The sequence below is a fragment of the Plodia interpunctella genome, chromosome Z, assembly GCF_027563975.2.
Source record: "Plodia interpunctella isolate USDA-ARS_2022_Savannah chromosome Z, ilPloInte3.2, whole genome shotgun sequence".
NCBI lineage: Eukaryota > Metazoa > Arthropoda > Insecta > Lepidoptera > Pyralidae > Plodia > Plodia interpunctella.
The window spans coordinates 10,659,256-10,674,421 of NC_071324.2; the positions used below are offsets into that span (position 1 = coordinate 10,659,256).

Genomic DNA, 15,166 nt, shown 5'->3' on the forward strand with positions numbered 1-15,166 from the left:
TTGATATCATTTTATTTTTCCTCATGAATGGAGTACCTACTAATTCAATGTTTTTCCCTCCATGTGCATATGTGCCAGCACCGTAAATCAACAAAAAAAGAAAAAAAAATACACTGATGTCAGAGTTTAAAATTTCATAACTGCGTTTTGGCTTAGAAATGTCTCATGTTATTTGGCTCGTAGCTTTTTAATTTTATTTTTTTCTAAGTACGTTGTTAGTGGCCTGTATTCTCTTTGTATTTTAGTTCCCGGTTTCATATGGTAATGTATGCCGTAAGTCTGACGCCAGCGTGAAAAAATACCAGTCTCGCTTATGAACTTGAGAAGTCTAACATATCATAGTTTTTAACAACAAATAGAATATCCTTAAGCCTCACTTTGCCCTGCCATTCGAACATTGCATAATGGTCTGGCAAATTATGTTAACTAGCTTTAATCACTTTAAATTTATCCTGTATTCTATCCTACTAGAAAAAATGCAAGGATAGCCATTGCTAAAAACTGATTTGAATTGTTGATTTTATTATTTCTATAATTCTAACTGCAGTGACACGGGTTCAAATAGACCGAGGCGAATCGGATCAGGTTTTTCTGAGATAGAAAAAATCATACTAAAACGTAATATACCTATATAACTTTTATTGACAAAATCGTAAACAATAACATTTCAGCTATATGCAATAAACATTTCAAAACTTCGGAGAATCCTTAAACAATTTATTAAGAATTCTCCGAAGTATTGATAAAAACAGCTAAATCCGATTAGCCTTGGTTACCAATAAGGAAACTGAATTTAAGTATATTTGAACGTCTTTTTTATTATTACCTTCCAGGCTAGCATTATTAGATATTTCTAGATAATTCGAGGCGGGGATCTTAAGGAATTCAATTAAAATGCTTTAGAGTTGAGCAGACATTGTCCCGTTTGCAGCATAAAAATAACACCACAAAAGTATATCCATTTCCTCTTCTGCGAAGTTTGATTCTGTTTATAAAGTTCCACAGGTTATCAAGATGAAATTTTATTAAAGAAGTATTGTGTTTTGAGATCGGAACTTTTCCCATTTTTATTCAAACTTTTTATTTTTATCTATGAATATAAATATACATATATAAATAGAAATGATATCGTCACACATTAAAAAACAAAGTTATCTGCTGCATCTCTCTGTCTATTCGCGATAAACTCAAAAACTACTATACAGATTTTCATGCAGTTTTCACCAATAGACAGTGTGATTCCTGAAGACAGTTTAGTTGCATAATTTATTATGTTCCTACTCGAGCGAAGCCGGGACGTGTTGTAAGCAAATAACAATTATCATTAGGATAGTATCAAATTCCAGAGTGTTTTTTGTGGATTATATTCTACCTAATAAGCCTTACGTTGGTAATCACTGTAATTTAATTACAGCTCAATCAGACCCTTCGTACTAAGTAACCACGTTCGTACTAAAAAACCAACGCGACTGATTTTGTAATAAAATTCTTGTAAAAATACGCAGACTGCGAATTAAGCTGCCTTTTCACGCTCAGCGAATTTGCTCTGCTTATCTTAATTTGACAATTAGACGGGGAATTGACACATGAAGAACCTTTATGTAACAAATATTATTAAAACTGACTGTGATATTTTGATATTCATAATTTATAACATAAATGTGGGTTGTTATGATGCATATGTATTTTTGAGTGGTTTATGTGGCAACTGGGTATTAATTAAGTATTATTGAGCTGAGACTCGATATTGAATTTAGCAAAAAAAACCCTGGACCTACATTTTTTACATTACTATCAAATCGAAAGCTATTGAGTACGACGAAACCTATCAAAAATTCCAATCAAAATGTATTTGCACAAGTCGTGTGTCACCTCTCGTGTGTTCACAGTTATTTCAGAAATTGAAAAATAGAAATTCGTCCGAGTTTTATTGTCTCATCACTGTTCTTTTTCAATAGAATTTCTGTGTAGACGTTACGAAAATATTTGCAATGTCAATGATGAAATGGACTTTCCTATTTTTCATTATTCATTCACAATGGCTTGTATGTACAGTTCTTCTATACTGTACAGTTACTATTCATTCATGAATCTATATTTTAGAAAAAACACGTGGGAAAGAAATAACTTTAATCGTTAATATTGTCTTTTTTAAATGCAATTGTTTCTTTATGTTGATTGTTATGACGCCCCCCCCCCCACTACGGTCGTTTGACGTGCGTCACTATAAAAACCCTGTACACTGCCCGTCGAAACACACTTTGCTTTCGTCTGCGCACCGTGTCAGATAAATAATAATTCTCATATTTATTTTCATGAGTAAATATGAGTAAATCTATGATTGTGTAAAATATGTGTATCACAACTTTAATTTCTTTTAAATGTGGCTTATTTTAACATGAGTTTTTGTGTGAAATAGGCAAGTTCCTACTATTAGTACCTACACATTTTTTATATTTAATAAAATAAATATCGATTATTACCATATTTCAGTATTTTTATTTCTCGCTTCCACATATGTTATTATTGAGTTAGCATCGTAGAACACGAGACTCGAACTTCCTTTAGGGCTAACTTAATCTGGGTGATCTGTCCTTTGTGTAATATTTATTCGGATACTGTATGCCCGGACCATCCATTTGAAATGTTTTTTGTCTTATAAAAAAATCGCATTCCCATAATAATTACTTCGAATTTGTATATCCATAGTTAAATTTGTCCATCCAAAGTTTTATTCATAACGTTTCGGCCGAAGCATTTATATAAATTGTTTTTAGATCTGCCAAAATTAAGTTTATATTAAGAGAGATCCATATTAATTTCCGCCGGTATATAATTTATATTATTCCCAAAGGAAAAATGGAACTCCAATTTTTCCGGGCGTACTTTAGTTCGACTTCCATTATGTACTCGTACGTAAACATTTAATTTTAAAATGTGGAATATTACTAATTAGTAGTTCGCCGCGAATTTAGACCTCGCAAACACATTTTTTACGAAACTGTGAATATTTCAAAAACGACAGAACCGATTTTGATGCCCCACGAACTTAAAAATTCTATTGGCATATCCTACATGCCTTCATACATTTTTGCCCTAAGTAGAATCAGGTCAATTATTTCCGAGCAGGTGTGGCATAAAAATGTTTTGCTGCATAAAATCGAAAAAAGGACTAGGCAGACACTCTATTTCCAGCTGACCTAGATGAGTGAAAAATTCCTGCAATCGAACACCCGGCAAAGCGTGTTTTGCACTTTTTTGTGTCGTCCAATATTTCGAAGGGATGATAAATTAAACGGGGTAAAATAGTATTAGTTTTACATGAAAACTAAAAAGCTTCGAACTCAAAACATAGATCTTTTCGTTTTCAATAGCAGTACATGAAATATTTGACTTTTTATGCCGAAAAATAATATTACTTTACTAGTACATTTTTTGTTAGTTTCACTTGTAAAACCAACAAATAAAGTACTTCGTTCCCGTTCAACCGGAGAGTAACAATTCTTTAAGGTAGCGAATTACCTTCTTTTTCTGAGTCCTTTTTACTGCCTTTAAACGTTTTATTACTGCAAATAGAAAATAATGTTTAGTCTCAACATAAATTAAAGAGTACGCTGTAAAAATTTGATATGTTGCTGTCATACCGGCTTTCGCTAACGTCTTTGCCTGTACAATGCATCCCATTGTGTTTCAGGCACTATAGTGTTACGACAATTTACGTCATACACGTCTAGGGTTTAAACGTGTGATGCCTCTCTTTCTCTCAACTGAGCGTTTCCCCGGTTCTTCTCCAGTCGTTGGAATTATATGGATTTTTAACACACGCGTATACACGCATGCTTAATAATTTGATACAACCACTGGAGTAAGAAATCGGACAACAGGCGCTTCATAAAATTACGATTTTGTACCTACATTATTAACACTTAACATGCTTCCGAAGCTAATTGAAGTTTCGTGCGCAGGAACATGTGGAACGTGTGGAGGACGGTTCTAGAGGAGAATGAGAAACTTGCGCGTGCGCGGCTGGCAGCTGTCGAAGTGTTCCAGCAGCAGATAGCCGACGAAGCGAAGATGCTGCGTCAGCACAAACTCAACGTCGCCAAAAAAGTAAGCTATTTCTAGTTTTTACAGATTACGTCTTTATCCCTTACTGGGTGGACAGAGCCAGAATTTATCTTGGTACTACCAATCTTACTACCAGTAGTAATACCGTTATATATGGTGGGCTTATTACAAACAAAAAAATCTATAATATTAGTATGGATATGATCACTGGTGTAATAATACGCTGTGACCTGATATCCGACTCGTCAACGTCGTTATATTCGACCAAAAAAACGAAAAAATAGTTTTAAAATTTGCCAAAATTTGCAAAGTTAGGGGTTGTGAGGACTGAGCAACCGACATGGAGATAGAAAACTGTATAACATCTATATAAAAAATGTAAGGATATTATCTCACGCGTTCCCATCTTTTTGAATGAAAAATGCTTACGTGTAAGACAAATAAATACTTATTTAACCGCAATAGATAAACATTTTTTATCTTGTGGCCGGCTGCGACGGGTGAAAAGATATTTCCGAATCGATAAACAAATAGTAGATTAAAAAAGAAATATATTTAAATGCATTACGTCATAAAATTAATTGCTAAAAATCCCTAAAATAACAATTAGTTTCAATAACAATCATCTAAATTAAACCGATTATCAACTAAATTAAATTATAAAACAGTTAATAATTATTATCTAAACTTAACGTGTATAATCTAAGGTTGGATAAAAAAGGAAGTTTCCACTTATATGCACTTTATAATACTGGCAGCAAACTGCGACCGCCAGCGTCAAATCACTCCTATTACAGCTTTTGTCCAGTGTATTAGTAAATTAAGTCTATAACAACTTTTTTAACGAAAAATAATTATGACCTTATCAATATTCCTTAGTAAACACACTAAAAAGATATTGGGAAACAGACAATCAGTAGTGTCAGAAGACGTAGTAGGTGCGAGTTTGTTCGAAATTCACGTTTTTTTTTCTGAAAGTTAAAAATAGCATATTTCGACTGTTAAAGACGCTTTTTGGAATAAGGAATAACATACGTATTTGGTACTTAATCACCTTCGTGTTAAAATGAACTTAAGGCCGTTGGCGAACTGTCGAAACAGATCTAGAGCCTGCGCGTTTCTTATTTGAAATCTTATCAGGAGATACGTTTAACAAGTCCTCAATTTGAAGCAGTTCTGCACAAGACACAGGCAAATAATTTCCATTGATAGCTACATTTATTATGCCTTGAGGTTTCCGGTTATTACCCTTTTGACACTTTACCACTTTTAATAATGTCTTTAAACTTAAATATGTCAAGTTGTTATAGGACAAATTTAAATAACACAACGTGTTGTTGCCGAGGCAATACACGATGCCGTTTTTAATAACCAAGTTATTTCTGCTAAAAGGATCGTTAAAAACCCCCAATTGTAGCTCCGCCACGATACATGCCCTCTCATATAAAAACGAATCAAAATCCATCGCTAATTTATCATCAGATATAGCTTTCAATGATCCTTCTCTCTCTATACCTTTTCCTTTCTTAGGTGTCTGTGGTTTGATTAAGGGTTTCACTGACTTCCTCTTGCCTTTCAAGAACTCTGTGCGAAGCTCCTTTAAAATGTGAGTGATTAATTCATTCCTTTTTCGCAAGTATTTCATCTTCTCCTCTTTCGAAAATTGTAGTTCTTCATTGGTTATTTGGAAGTTCATAAGAGATTCCAAGAGCATCTCTCCTCCTACATCTGTGAGGCTGTTGTCTGACAGATTCAGATAGTTCAAAGCTCTGTTCGACCGTAGCGCATGCGCCATATGTTTCGCGCCAATGTCTGTTATTCTATTTGTCGATAAGTCTAGGATAAGTAAACTTTTCGAAGCTGGTAAAGGGTGAACTAATTGAGAAGCTATAGTTTCTATGACAGTATCGTCAATTTTACACCGCGACAAACAAATGCGTTTGATTGAAGTGAAGTTTTCAAACAGAATACCATAACTTCCCCCATTTAAGATTGTACCGTCAAAGCACAGGTCGGTCACATTGCATGTTGGTAGAAACTTAGTAATTTCATACAGACCGTACACATCTATGCCTTGGTGGATCGTGATAGTGGTGAGATATTTCTGAAATGGTATGATGAGCCCTATGATCTGAAACAGTATTCGGGGGAGTTCCTCATTCTTAACGAATTTTAACTCGACTAAATGGTCCGCCAGATCGTATATTGCGAATATTTTGATGATACCTTCTTCCTCTGATAATTCCGACTGAACCATCTTGTCATCTTTCTTGAGATTAGAATCACTGCTTGAAGACTGTATCAATTTGATTACCTTTGACCTATTGACATTCTTTTTTGGACCAGTGGCGACACTCACATATTGAGCTGTAAATAAGTGAAATTAAAACCATATAAAAAGTCATATAAGTTAGTAGGCATTTCCAATGTAGACTTCAAACTTATAAAAGTTTATAACATTAAAATGTACCATGATACCAATGATTTTTGTGGCAACTAGCTTTACCATTTTAGACAATAATCTGTGAGATAGCGCATCGACATTAATACTTGCATTTATATATTAATATATACGAATATTCTAGGTGTGCAGTAAAGCTAGTTGCCGCATACATCGTTGGTACCATGGTACATTTATAAAGGGTAGGTACCCTTTAGAAATGTACCATATGACGTGGATAAGATGTGGATAAGGTCCACATATGATGTGGATAAGGTACCTGGGTAATATCCTCCATTTGTGTAATGACGTGTCATTACATATATGAAGGATAGATTTTAGGCATTAACTGTTGTATTGTTGATAGAGATGCCTGGGTAAAAAGTAATTATGAATTAGAATTATGTAGATGGTAAGACCACTGTCACATATGACGTGGGTGATATTACCCGGATATCTTATCCACATCATATGTAGCTACTCTTTATAAATCTACAATGGTACCAACGTACTAACTGTAACATGGTGCTAACTATAACTTACATCTTCGCTTCGTTTCACTTGGGTAAAGACATAATAAATTATACACCTAAACTTGCCACAGGAATAACGCTGTATATTGATGAAAACCGCATGACAAACCGGCCAGTACCTTGTGATTTTATCGCGAACAGACGGACGCGGCACAGGGCTTTGTTTTATAATACGTAAGGATACTAACATTGGGTTATTTTGATAACGGTAATAGGGAAATCACACTGCAGCTGCGCACAGGCCCAGGGCAGATACGCGTCCAGGTCATTAGGAGTCGGGTTGGCGCTTGCAACCGCCGTCACTGCGTCCTGAGAACCTGCCATAGGAATAGAAAAATTCTCAAAAAATCGTGTAAACCCACTCTGACAAACTATTCAGATATGACGTGTGAAAGTCAAAATGCCGTTCCGTTTAATGTTTTTCTTCGACGTTTTTTCATATTTTGTCCAAAGTACCTACTTGCTTTTTGTCAAAGAAGTTTCGATTGTAAATTAAGGGTCCAAAATATACTTGAGATAAAATCTTTTGCCGACGTCAATCCTCTTTGGAAACACTGTTAATGCGTGGTTAATGCCATGTAGTTCTTTTTGAATGAGACATTTTTCCATAGATTAGAAGGGCCACGTACATGGAATTAATATACGAAGTACTTTTTTTTTAATCTTTGGATTTTTCAATTTTATTTCCATTGAATTCTATTTAATTATAATTATATTATTTTTCAGACGTTACACATTCTGACGTTCTTAAACAAAATTATTAAAAAATATATTAAAATAAATATGTTAAAATAGTTAACATTATAAATGCTTTGGTTGACAAGTATCGTACGAATCTCTTATCGTCCGATAGTCTAATGAGCAACGTCTGAGAAATAATTTAGTACTTAAATACTAACTGTGATTAATCTATACTTACATCAAAATGAGTTTCTTCGAGTTATTCACGAAGTCAAAGGTATGCACTACACGTATCGTGACATTCGTCTTAGCTGCTTGAGTGATAAGGGTATATTACAAAGGGATTTATTGTCAGCAATATCATAAGTTCATGATATAAGGTTTACACTAGTAATTTATTGCTTAAGTGTCACTTCCGTTCGCAGTTTTTGAGAATGTAAATACACTTAGAATGTGACTTACATTACTTACTATATACATTATCAAATTAATTAATTGGGAATATATGTAACGCAAAGAAGAAGATTACCAAAATTGATAGTTCATTTCGCCCGCCTATGTAACTTTATTTTGTAATCGGTTACAAAATAAAGTTTTCTCTTTTCTCGTAACCAGTTGCAAATATTTGAAATATTTTTATATAGCCACCATGAAAGATTTTTTTATAGTAAAACATACTTACCAGTGTAAAAGCGAATTCTTCATTAATTTTCGAAACTATATTATTGTGAGAAATGCTAAATTATAATTGAATAGCTAATACAATTTATAAATTAGATACGTTTTTTCACATTATATTTTATAAAATTCTTCATATATAATAGCAATTTATAAAAACCCCATTCACATTTTAAGCCGTAAATTGCTTGGCTTATATCATAAAAATCTTTCATCCCATCGGAGACAAGATATAAATTGTACTTTAGAAATAAATACCAAAAAATAGAATATCGCCAGTATTTACGTTGTACCCTCATGATATGTAAATATAATTTGTAGGAAGATTCAACAAAAAGTATTATTTGAAAGTATTATTTCACATGACACGACACGAAATCATAGCCATATTTAAAAAAACATTTGTAAGTTACGTGTAGAAATATACATAATTTAAAAAATCCCGAGGTCACAAATTATATCGCGTTTTTGATACCGATTTTCGGTATTTAATATAAAAAAAATATATAATTTCAGGTGGCTTTATTCCTCCCAATTCCAAAGAAAAAGATTGAAAGTTAGTTTATTGGCAGAATTAAAAATTGATTTAACAAGCACCTCATGTTCTTACTGATTAATAAATATTATTGTAATTTGAACAATTTTTTTCAAGATAAACTCAGATACAAATATTGTTAATTTAGTTACATCTATTTGATTTTGTTTTTAGAGTTATTACATACATATATTAGAATGATATCAAATCTATCTATAAAATTCCATGGAATTAAAATCCATTGGAAGACCTAAAAGGAGTTTACTGTCCTAAATACTAAAATTAGTTTCCCGTTGACGCAATTTCCTAAACAAATGTTGTATAGTATTACACTGAAAATGTATATACATTTGAAACTTTATGTCGCCAGTCCAGTTCCGGATTTACAGTAGTTATTAAAAAGGGAAATGAGTTTCGTATTTTCTAGTGAGTCAGTACGAACGAGTTAAGTTATCGAAATTAACAAATAGAATAAAGAGGTTAAAAGAACAGCATAAATATATTAAAGAGCATAAAATGTTAAATCTACAGCCAACCTCAGCCATTGTTAGTATTTAGTATTAGTAATTAAACATTTTCTAAATTTTTATTTTTGTTCTATATTCAACAGATATACGAGTATTGATTACGATTATGGAAAGCCAATAGTAAACTTATGAATAAATGTGGCTATTCATTGAAAGGAATTAAAATCAAAATTAAATTAAAATTAAAATCAAAATTAAATCATTAGCAAAAAACATACCAACTATTCACACACAGCACGATCAACCAAATATAATATTTCACGTAGTAAAGTTGCGTTGAAATAACTAAACATTTTTGTGTTTGTAACAACGTCTTTGTTGTCCACCGCCGGGCAAGGGCGACATCTGTACCTATATCTTTATATAGCACGACTAATCTACTACTTATAATTTGATACTATTCAATATAGATATTTTATTTTTGTTCTGCATTTTGTCATGCATAAACTCACTGATTTTCTGCAACTAGCACGTTGTCAAAAGAATCTGGAGTAGTGATAGTAATCCCGCAGGATTGATTTCCGCGATTGAACCACCGTGGATACCGCGGGACCCCACATCTTTTAATTTAAATAAGTGATTTTATTATAAATACAATATTTAACATGTTCATGCAACCAATAAATCACAATAAAGTACTTACGAGTAATATACTATAAGACCTTAATTGTATTGGTCAGCGGGAGCGTATTGCGGGATCGCAACCTCGCAAAACTGAAAGTTTGTTAACAAAGTTTGCAATATTGATTCAGCTTTTATAAATTCAAAGCAACAAGTGGGTATGTTTACTTCGATAAAATGGTATTTGTTGTCTCGTGCTAGACACGAAATAAGAAATATTCACAAAAAATGTAATAACTTACTGCTCTTATCCTTAAGTTCCCAATTTCTTTCTCCGCAACAAATGCATTTATTGCCTACTGGATATCTATGCTATGTGTTCCTAATCGCCAGGTGGCCATTCTAAGGAGGGACCACACGACTGGAGGGAAAATATTGCCATAAAATACTGGAATTTGAATCAACGACAGCAAAATGTTTTCGGTGCGGTAACTAGCTAGAAGTTTGTTCTGTCAAGAAAGTTTTTCAACAACGTTGAATTAATTTAAATAGTGGTGTACTTAAATAAACTAATTGCTGCCGTAGTTTACTTAATTAAAAGCAATGTGTATTAGCTCCACTATATTTGTGATAAAATTGGCGAATATTTTAATGAAAGAACCGAAGTATATTGCGTAACCATATTATTTACCACCTTATTGGTTGCACCAAAACAAGTTATCATAATTTTTGGGTGCCCCGTGGCACGGCACAGATTTTAACTCAAAGTGTTTGTTAACACAATTCAAAAAATTACGTCGGATTTATTAAGAACTTTTTTTTTTAAATGTCAATACCTATCCAGTTCTCCATATTATTATTAGTATAATATATATTTTTATTATTCTATGAACATGCAAGAACTTAAAATGTACCTTAATTATCTATGTTCGTTAATAACTTAACGTTTCCATTGCGCAGTGCACGGACTCACTTGCGCAGGCGCACAAGGAGCTGCAGCTGACGGTGGTCGACGTGGACAAGACCAAGAAGCTGTACTTTGATGAGGAGCACACCGCGCATGATGTGCGCGACAAGGCCAAGGACATCGAGGAGAAGTAAGTGAAGATTAACATCTTTCTTCTTATATAATCCATTTTCCATACTAAGTAATATTATGAAGTTTAGTTGTCTGTATGACGACCTCAGTGGCGTAATGGTCTCCACGCCCATCTACTATATGCAGGTCCTGGATTGGATTGGCTATGAATGTAGCACCTCTACTGCAGTAGATTAACTACGAATGTAGCACAGCTACGATAGTAGGAAAGTTACTGTAACGCTTGTTTTTGTAAAAATATTTTGATCGATCGTATGAGTTCCTTTTTTTGTTTTTTTTTTGTACGTTTGAAAGCCGTTTGTAGATAATCTATGGTCGTGCCTGTTGACAACGTCAGCTGTCACGAACTTAACTGTCAACGGCAGTCGTTGACCAACGGTCATCTTACCTTGCGGGCGGTTATCGAAATTGTTAAGAAATTAAAATAATAAATAAATAAAACATTCGATAAAATACAAAATACAAGTCAAACAACAAACTTGTCGAAACTCAACGAGTTCCAAGGACCCGCACACAATTTGGGATTGTTTGTTATTACCTACCTATTGTCTTCATCATACCAACCCTTCAAAGGACGCAAAGTACGGGCACAAGCACGGGCCTCAAGAGTTATCTTCCAAATCCTCATCCTCTGTTGAGTGTTACTTTATTAAAATTATCATCTGGAGAGGATTTCGATCACCAGTTAGGCTAGAACAGCCGATAGGTAACCTGCAGAGCTGGGACCATCCAACGCCTGCCGGCCTTCATTCTCCTTCATTCCCTTCATTCCAACCTCACTAATTTACTTAATTTTTAACTATAATCAGTGTCCTCCTCGTATAAGCGTCCTCCTGGGCCCTACATAAACAATTGTTTATCATCCCACCTAATTCTCCTTTTTTACATGACACTACGATAGTAGGACAGCTACGATAGTAGGACAGCTACGATAGTAGGACAGCTACGATAGTAGGACAGCTACGATAGTAGGACTGCTACGATAGTAGGACAGCTACGATAGTAGGACAGCTACGATAGTAGGACTGCTACGATAGTAGGACTGCTACGATAGTAGGACTGCTGCGATAGTAGGACAGCTACGATAGTAGGACTGCTACGACAGCAGAGAAACTCTAATGTGCACCGCATGGCTGCAAAGAAACATAATATTTGATAGTTACGCGTAGTAGATGGTGTTGTTTAAAAAAACCCCTGTGCAAAAACCGAGACTGCAAATGTGTCTGTTTTATATAAACGATTGGAATTTGTCCCATGAATTTGAACAAATAATTATCTTGATACAAAACGAAGTTTTAGAAATGTAACGTAAGCTTCATTAAAACCCAGATAATGGCAGGGAAGGGCAAAAAATACACGAAGGATTTCTAGTAAATTGATTTTGTGACGCGTTAATCTCTCAGCCTTTCATCCCTGTGTGCACTGCGTTACATACCTAAAGTTAATCTCTACGAAAGCTTGACTTCAATAAAAGTTGAAAATGAGCGGCCTCTCTATAAGCCTCTCGGCTTATAAAGTTTGAAACTAGCGTTATCCGTTTACAAGTGCCGCTTACGTCTGATATTCAGTTCGGTTAACCCCTTCCATTCACAGCGACCACCTGTCGTAGATGTACAATCAAACTGTGTGAGTTGTATCGACCAACATACATATTCAAAAGCTAAAATTTTTGTGCAAACAAGTTAATATATTTACTTTCAACCCATATTGGACCTTAAATAAATACAAAAATAAATAAATATTAAAAAGTAAATTGAAATATCTCTCATTCATAGTGATTCTCGGAATTCGAGCCCTGTTCTGATTAACAGGAAGCAATATATATTTACTCAAAGTGATCAACACTTTGAGTGAATAGTGAATATATATTTTATTAAATTATTATACCTATCTGCTGAACTATAAGCAATTATATTAATATGATTTTATTTGACGACCTCGGTGGCGCAGTTGGTAAAAGTTTTTGCCTCTGAACCGAGAGGTCCCGGGTTCGATCCCCGGTCGGGTCATGATGGAAAATGATCTTTTTCTGACTGGCCCGGGTCTTGTATGTTTATCTATATGTGTATTTGTTATAAAATATAGTATCGTTGAGTTAGTATCCCATAACACAAGTCTCGAACTTACTTTGGGGCTAGCTCAATCTGTGTGATTTGTCCTAATAGATAGAATATTATATTAAGGGTTCACCTAACTAGGAACTACTACTTTTTATATGTAAAGTAACATTTTATATGTAAAAGGAATGGGTACAATGTCTGACTTGTTTCAACATCTTGTTAAGATATATCATATCAAAGAGTTGGAACTCTGTGGAAATATAATATTTTTACAGCTGGAAAATAAGATGTTATCGGGTCGAGATGTCCTCAAAGCGGACGCATTGCAGCGCTGAACTAGGAAATAACTGGGAGTCCTCATTCTGTAAAGAGTACGTGATGTAAGCACGACACAGCGGGAGTGCGGAAATAAGCTGTACTGTAAATAGATCGCGCGAGCTTTTAATTGTCGATTGTCAACTTCCTGATTTTCGAATGATAACTTATTCTGGAACATTTCATTTCCTTCACAATGGAGTTTGTAGGATGGAGTGCAGGTATTTACTTTATAACAAAGTAAATGAGTATCTATAAAGTGAGTATCTATATTTTTAAGCTTATATAAATTCATTTTCATTTCAAAATGACTATAACATTTTGGCGACCCTTATAGAACAGCCCTGTTGACCGAACGTGATTTGTATAAGAAAATAGGAATTATAATTTATCAATAATATTTTGTCTACTTAGCACAATAACGTTCGTGCTATTCCAAGGCAACGCCATAATGGTGACAGAATCACCGCTTTAACATAATATTAATTGAATTTATTTCTCATCTAATTGTATTTAGCTAAAATCGAAATTTTAACTCTGGTTTAGCTATGGAAAGTTTAAAATCGGATCGGAAGAACTCCGCGTTTAAAGTATACAATAGATAAATCAAAACCCAATCAAACTACTTAAAATAGTAGGAAATTCGCGGAATTCGAGCTATCATCTCCAGTTGGCAACCAAACATGTTATGATTAGTATCTTTGTAAAAAGTCGTTATAAAATCGGGCAAACATATATTTAATCTGATAAGGTGAATCGAGAACGAACTGGATCAGCAGGAAGAGGATATCGGGTAATCTTAGCTCGTCGCGGTCTGCTCTGAAGTGTGACTTAACCAGTGAGTCTTGGAATCAGGAGTATATCATGTTCATTAATGATGATGGGTAACACTATTGGCGGCTGACGGATCGGGTCGTGAGGTTCCTTGTTTTGTAGTTGAGCTTCGCCATGGTTGACCCACGCCTCAACTCGAGGCGCTGCCAAGCTCGTTAGTTCATATTTATATGAATTGTTACTTTGTCATCGTTTCTTTATTTATTTGATACGTAATCTCTATTTTTATAATTAGGTAGGTACATACACGTTTTATTTATCAAGACTGGTTTTTTATCGACCAACGTATTTCCTTACACTTTTTTGCTATATACTTAAATTAAAAAATATATAATTGAATTCCCAAATTAATAATTTTATTATACAAATGATTCGGCATTTCATTTCAGCGGAACGCCCCCAGTTCCGAAAAGCCAGTAGTTTGTCGCTTTGATTTCTAAAATTCAAGCTTCGCCATTGAGCTTTAAAATTAGTGCCTGTGAAGTTCTAACTTAATAAACAATAGCTTTGGCTTTGGTACCAGGTTCCATCGAATATCCAAGCTCGGCAGCTCCGTCATAATTCAGTTGTCGAGATAGTGATCGCATCAGAATAGATTGCTTAACATCTGATCGCCTTGGGAAGGATTAAGCTAACGAACATCTCATGTAAGATTAGCTTTTGCTTGTTGCTAATAAGGTAGATAGCAAAGTATAGGGAATTGTATAATGTGTATTTAGACAAGATAATATATCTTGTATAATGTGTATTACACAGATTTAGATTAGGTGTATTATCTAGACAATATAATATATTTGGTCTAGATAACGTTCAGGTTTAGGATCATTTTGCAAAG

The 15,166-nt window shown here is 34.2% G+C and overlaps 2 protein-coding genes across 10 annotated transcripts in view; one reads left to right on the forward strand and one right to left on the reverse strand.

The window, feature by feature from the left end:
- The window catches only part of nwk (nervous wreck), a 68,882-nt gene that overhangs the window by 25,593 nt on the left and 28,123 nt on the right, over positions 1 to 15,166 (forward strand). For all 7 annotated transcript variants that reach the window (XM_053768466.1, XM_053768467.1, XM_053768462.1 and 4 more), the window contains exons 4-5: positions 3,966 to 4,110; positions 10,984 to 11,120. In XM_053768466.1, coding sequence (XP_053624441.1) covers positions 3,970 to 4,110; positions 10,984 to 11,120 — 278 coding nt within the window. In that variant the 5' untranslated portion in view covers positions 3,966 to 3,969. The remainder of the gene's footprint in view (positions 1 to 3,965; positions 4,111 to 10,983; positions 11,121 to 15,166) is intronic.
- On the reverse strand, positions 4,649 to 7,606 carry LOC128683167 (uncharacterized). Of its 3 annotated transcripts, XM_053768476.1 has the most exons (3): positions 7,502 to 7,606; positions 7,230 to 7,358; positions 4,649 to 6,435 (listed from the first exon to the last, which is right to left on the reverse strand). In XM_053768476.1, the coding sequence occupies exon 3, from the start codon at positions 6,323 to 6,325 to the stop codon at positions 5,141 to 5,143; it is 1,185 nt and encodes a 394-aa protein (XP_053624451.1). In that variant the 5' UTR covers positions 6,326 to 6,435; positions 7,230 to 7,358; positions 7,502 to 7,606; the 3' UTR covers positions 4,649 to 5,140. The 3 variants fall into 3 exon arrangements, with proteins under 3 accessions (XP_053624451.1, XP_053624452.1, XP_053624450.1); XM_053768477.2 differs by lacking the exons at positions 7,230 to 7,358; positions 7,502 to 7,606 and adding an exon at positions 7,052 to 7,215; XM_053768475.1 differs by lacking the exon at positions 7,502 to 7,606 and having other exon boundaries at positions 4,650 to 6,435; positions 7,230 to 7,421.